The 5,663-nt window shown below is 39.8% G+C and overlaps 2 protein-coding genes across 5 annotated transcripts in view; one reads left to right on the forward strand and one right to left on the reverse strand.

Moving 5' to 3' along the window:
* chd5 (chromodomain helicase DNA binding protein 5) overlaps positions 1-3,011 on the forward strand; it is a 41,489-nt gene extending 38,478 nt beyond the window's left edge. For all 4 annotated transcript variants that reach the window (XM_016489859.1, XM_016489862.1, XM_016489860.1 and 1 more), the window contains exon 40: positions 455-3,011. In XM_016489859.1, coding sequence (XP_016345345.1) covers positions 455-582 — 128 coding nt within the window. In that variant the 3' untranslated portion in view covers positions 583-3,011. The remainder of the gene's footprint in view (positions 1-454) is intronic.
* Positions 2,814-4,375, reverse strand: LOC107691376 (uncharacterized). The gene is made up of 3 exons (XM_016489947.1): positions 4,320-4,375; positions 3,680-4,244; positions 2,814-2,855 (listed from the first exon to the last, which is right to left on the reverse strand). The coding sequence occupies exons 1-3, from the start codon at positions 4,373-4,375 to the stop codon at positions 2,814-2,816; spliced, it is 663 nt and encodes a 220-aa protein (XP_016345433.1).
* Between the last annotated feature and the right edge of the window lie 1,288 nt (positions 4,376-5,663).

Here is a 5,663-nt window from a genome sequence, read left to right on the forward strand (position 1 = left end):
GCATTCAGTGGGGACATAATTACGGATTATAATGACTTATACTGTCTTTTTACGCATTGCATTGCATCGCGCCGCATAAACATAAAACCATGTCTGCATTTGTGATCAGAGAAATGGCAAACTACAAACGCTACTCTACACTGCTCAAAACTCGCGGGTAACACTTTACTTGAAGGGGTGTGCGTAAGACTGACATGACACCTTCATAATCATGACATGAGGCTTGAGTGAGCGGCGGTCGGTGGGCTTGGGAACGGCGCGACGGGCGGGCTTGCGGCAACCACATGTGACGACCCCGGGCTGGACTCCGCTTCGTCCACGGTAAAAGCCGATCCGACGATCCACAGCGCGAAGTTGATGTATTCCCTCAGGGAAAACTTGAAATCGCATCATATGACCCCTTTAAATAAATTTAATATATAGAAATATCATGCTTCTGTTTTCTTCTTCTTAGTGTCCTCAAACGGACCTCCGACCCCAACCAGCCACCTAGAGAAGAAGTCCAGTGATGCTCTGCGAGATGTGACCACACCTGATTTGAAATCAGGCAAACCTAGCGATGTTATATGCATTGAGGACTAGCACGCAGCCATTCCGTACTCTTTCTGTACAATACCTATGGACAAAACTGTGGAGAACTCCTCCAAACTATGAATATTGAACAGCAAACCTTATCAGTTGTACTTTTGTCTTTCAGAATCTGTACTTGTACGCGCCTGTATGTTTTATTCAGCAGAGTTCAGTTCTCTTTTATTCTTTTTCAACTTCTGCGATACGAAAGTCTTGATCGATTAACGAGACTAAGGACGCTATTAAAGAGGGCACCGTTGTTCTCACAGTCCTCTGAGGTTTTTTTTTAATTATTATTAGAATTATTATTTTTACATCATGGCTTATTTTTCTTGGCCATGAAGGACATTTTCATCTCTGCTAACGTTGAGCCATCTGGAGGTGCAACTAGTTTCTGGCCAGTTCAAGGACCGGACGTCCCACCTCTACAGCCTGTGCTTTGCTCCTGGCTCTGCTCATGGATTCTGTATTGTTGCTGCCCCTGCAGGTTATTGCTGTGTAGTGCATCTAAAGACAGAATTGTGCAATGACTGTCATTTTCTCTGGAAAACTTAAGATGATTTTACAGTACGTCACCACTAATGTTTGCTTTTTGAATTATACTGGATTGTTTTTTAAGTTTACATTCCTCTTTAAAGAGAAAAAGAGAGTTGACCATGAAGGTTAAAAAGGTGCTCTCAGTAATTTTTTCATTTGTAAAAATTTAGAAAAAAGAGTGTACACTTAAAATTATCAGTATACTAAGAAAAAGCTTATTCACATGGAGTTGAACTGCCTCGCGTTAGATCACATGACCTACTAAATAATACTCACAAAGATTGCACCTTGAAAGGATAGAGCAGTATTAAATCAATGGCAAATGAAATGTTTCATAAACTATGAGCTGATAGTTTGAAAATCTTGAAAAAAATTAACACAACTTTAATGGAATGTTTCATTTTAAATGCAACATGAACACTATTCAAATCATCTGGCAAGCTGTTGAATACTTCAAAAATATTTTGATATGTCCCTTGGTTTGTAAAAACAAAACAAAATAATTTCAAGAAATTCATTTGCAATGGAAATATATGGGATAATTATACAGACTTTTAACATGGAGCAAACTCTGCCCACAATTCCATAAGCCTGGGAATTTTGAAATTATATTCTATTATTCTATTATTGTTGTGTACCTTTATTATATTATATTCATGCAATCAACAGCATGTCTGGAATATTTCTGTTTTTAATTTCTGAATTATGTTCCACAGGGAGATTTGTGCATTGTTTCGACCATGTTCTTGAATTCCTCACATTCAGATGCTTTTAATTTTTAAACTTAATTCTCCCCATTTTGTATTATTAATATCATATCCTTTTATTGTCCGATGCATTTTGCTTGACATTTTGTGAATTGCTGAAAACTTGGACCCTAAGTGCGTTGGTTTTACTAGGCCAAGCTTATGGATAGTATTGACATGATTGTTCTGGTGCCATACGTGGTGTGGATATGAATTGTTTTTGTTTCAATTTGAAATAATATGCCTTGTGTAACTGTTTTTAAGCAGCGCACTTTATATGGAGATCAGATGTTTCCATAGAGACGGCATCTCCTATGGGCCATTTCAAACGCAGTAGAAACCTCTTTAAATAACTTGTATACTCAGTTTCAGTCTGTGGTATGTCATGTTAATTAATGTAGACAAAGTATTTTGTTTGTTTTCTGCATCTCAGCATCAATGTAAATGGCACTGAAGTGTCATGGCTGACCGTAAACGTGATCATAGCTTCTTTTGCAGTAGTTTTAACTTAAGGGGTTCAAGATGATGATCATTTATGTGTAAACTATGAATGTGGAAAAAATGCAGTTAAATGTTCACACGCACACTTGCGCTAGAAAAAACTCATGATTTCAATGAAACACAAAGACAGCCTCAAGAGTCAAGGGATCTTAAATCCAAGGTTATAAAGAGAGTGTCGGCAGCATAAAATGTGTTGTGAAATTAAGTTTTGTTTTAATCCTGTGTGATGAGTTTACACCATTTCATTTGTACTTTTTATCACTGTATTGATACTGACATTAAGCTCCATTTAAAGGCAATCAAACTGAAGCCAAAATGAATGTATGAAGTAATTAAAAAGCTTCAGTCTAATATTAGAAGTCTTTTCAGTCAAGTACACTAGGCTTCAAAAGCTACCAAAAGACCCTGGTCAAGACACCTTTGTTGCAACGAACGCATAACATGTGAGATGTCTTTAGATTACTTTTGACCAGAGGGATCTTTGTCCTGGTCTCTAAACAGCTGTGGGAGAAAACAAAAGAAAAAAACAGTATTGTTATTCTACAGTGATAAGAATATCAAAAACAGATAAATGAACTACCGTCATTGTACTCAGTGTATTTCAGGGCTGTCCAAACTCGGTCCTGGAGGGCCGGTGTCCTGCAGAGTTTAGCTCCAACATACCTCAACACACCTGACTGGAAGTTTCTATGCCTAATAAGAGCTTGCTTAGCTGGTTCAGGTGTTTGATTAGGGTTTGAGCTAAACTCTGCAGGACACAGGCCCTCCAGGACCGAGTTTGGACAGCCCTGGTGTATTTGTTTAATGTTTTAATAAATAATCTCCAATAATTTTGCCAATGTTTGCTTCTAATTTGAATGTAAAATCCTGTGGGGAACTAATTAATGAAAACTTAAGTCATGTTTTTGCATCGTGTGTGTGGGTCTGACAGGTCTTAGAAAAGGGGGCACTGTAGTGTCAGACTGTCACCGTCTTAATGCAAGTAATAGATATTTATGGTGTTTTATTTGATAGTGGAAATTACAGTGAAAACTTTAGTCCATATATAGTTTGTAGACCACAATCGAGTCTACTGCACATTTAAATTGATAAAGCCAGTGAAGACCAAACCCACATTTAGTGTTATTTTGAGAAAAAAAAAAAAAAAACATTAATCCATGAAAGACATCAGTTATGCATGAATTCACTTGTTGCAAATGCCTCACACCTGAAGACAAACTTTTGCTTTGAGTAGGTTGGGAAAGCAGTGGTTTTGGATCCTGAAAGCCATGTTGAAGAGACAGCAACAAAGTCTCAAAGCCAGAAGGAATAAACACATTACTGGCTTGCTCCAGGGGCTGGGAATCAAGACTGAAGAGAGACTGGAAACTTGACTCTTCTGGCATAGAGAGCTGAAACCCAGTGTGGGCCAACTGAGATGTGGGCTTATAAATTGGTGCCTGAAACCTGGAGTGCACTGACTGGTAGCTGGCTTGTGCGGATTGCAAGCCACTTGGCTGGGACACAGACTGATGACGGGCTTTAGCTGACTGGTAGCTGCTGTGTGCTGACTGCAGGCCACTTGGTTGTAACACAGTCTGGTAATGAGCCTGTCCTGGTTGTTCAATGCTGGGCTGGTACTCAGACTGGTAGCGAGCTTGTGCTAACTGCAGGCTACTGGGCTGGAACACAGATTGGTAATGAGCTTTAGCTGACTGGTAGCCGGCTTGTACTGACTGCAGGCCGCTGGGTTGTGATGGAGCCTGGTAAAGAGCTTTTCCTGGTTGTCCACTAGGCTGGGACACATCCTGGTACCTGGTTTGTGCTGACAATGGGCTACTGGGCTGGGAAAAAGACTGGTAACTGGCTTGAACTGACTGCTGGCCAAAACTTGAGGTCAGGATTGTCCTGCTACCAGAAAATAGTTTGGAAACAACTTGAAGTCTACTTCTCTGGGGCTTGACAAAGGACTAAGAACTAGCTAACTGTTGGCCACTGGACTGGGAGCCAGTCTGCACTGGTTGCTGATTACTAGAGGCCATCGATTCATTACTAGTCTGCACAAGAGTTTGATAATTAAGCTGTGCTGGCTTGGACACACTGTTCACACTTGTATTCAGTCCAGTGGCCAGAGAACCAGAATCAAACCTGCCACTACCAGCTGAAGATATCAGTGAGCCTTGAGTTTGCCTTCTAGCATCATATTCAGAAGCAAGGTTATATACACTTGTTATTGGACCAGAGCCATAGGAGCCAGTTTGAGGACTATGGCTTAGACTGCTATATACACCCGTAACAGCAGCACTGTAAGTGATATTCTTGGATCTTAGTGGCCTGATGGGATCTGATGCATCTCCTTGGCCTTACCAGCTGGAACTTTGTGGCTTCACATCATCCTGCATAGGGAGGCCAGGCTCATAATATCCAGGAAAACCTCCACTGCTAAAGCCACCAACTAAAACAAGTACAGAGACAATCAGACATCTTCACAAACTGTAATTATAGAACTTGACTGAATAAGACTTACCAAAACAGTGGACACAAAAGCTAAAAAGTGCTAAAGAAAATCTGCAAAACAAAACCGGTTGTTAAACACATTTTGCTTTATAGAAAACACACACACACACACATTTTGCTTTATAGAAACACACACACACACACACACACACACACACACATACACACACACACACACACACTTTGCTTTATAGAGAACACACACACATACACAAACACACACACATTGTTTTATAGAAAACACACACACACACACTTTGCTTTATAGAAAACAGACACACACACACACACACGCACATTTTGCTTTATAGCAAACACACACACACACATTTTGCTTTATAGAAAACACACACACACACACACACACACTTTGCTTTATAGAAAACACACACACAACCCCAGCCCTCTAACCACTTTAGCAACACCACTACAAAAGTAGGAGACACATTTCAAATATCAGTGTTGTTAAACTGGACATTTTATAATGCCTGAAACTGCAATTTAACAATTGCCTAGACAATCAGTTGTCAAGGAAACCTGTAATATACAAGTATTAGGTTCAGATGTCACAGCCCTTATCACAGGAAAAGCTAACTTTCTATTCAGTCTTATTAAACTGATTTTGTAAAGCACCTGTATCTTTTTGTCTTACATAATGATATTCATGAATTCAGTGAAAAAAAAAGGAAGATCTGCCAAGAGAGCATTGCAATAGTCCAGCCTGGACAGAACAAGAGCTTGAACAAGGAGTTGTGAAGCATGTTCCGAAAGAAAGGGCCTGATCTTCTTGATGTTGAATAAAGCAAATCTGCA

The sequence above is a fragment of the Sinocyclocheilus anshuiensis genome, unplaced genomic scaffold (genome assembly GCF_001515605.1).
Source record: "Sinocyclocheilus anshuiensis isolate Anshui unplaced genomic scaffold, SAMN03320099.WGS_v1.1 scaffold1154, whole genome shotgun sequence".
Taxonomy (NCBI): Eukaryota; Metazoa; Chordata; class Actinopteri; order Cypriniformes; family Cyprinidae; genus Sinocyclocheilus; species Sinocyclocheilus anshuiensis.

Bases quoted from the DNA above. Each gene is read 5' to 3' on its own strand.
- LOC107691376 (XM_016489947.1), bottom strand. From the start codon at position 4,375: ATGGCCTCTAGTAATCAGCAACCAGTGCAGACTGGCTCCCAGTCCAGT. The intron at 4,245-4,319 runs GTTAGCTAGTTC...ATTTTCTGGTAG, and splicing joins TCCCAGTCCAGTGGCCAACA to CAGGACAATCCTGACCTCAA. The intron at 2,856-3,679 runs GCCAGTAATGTG...TTTCTCCCACAG, and splicing joins ATTCCCAGCCCCTGGAGCAA to CTGTTTAGAGACCAGGACAA.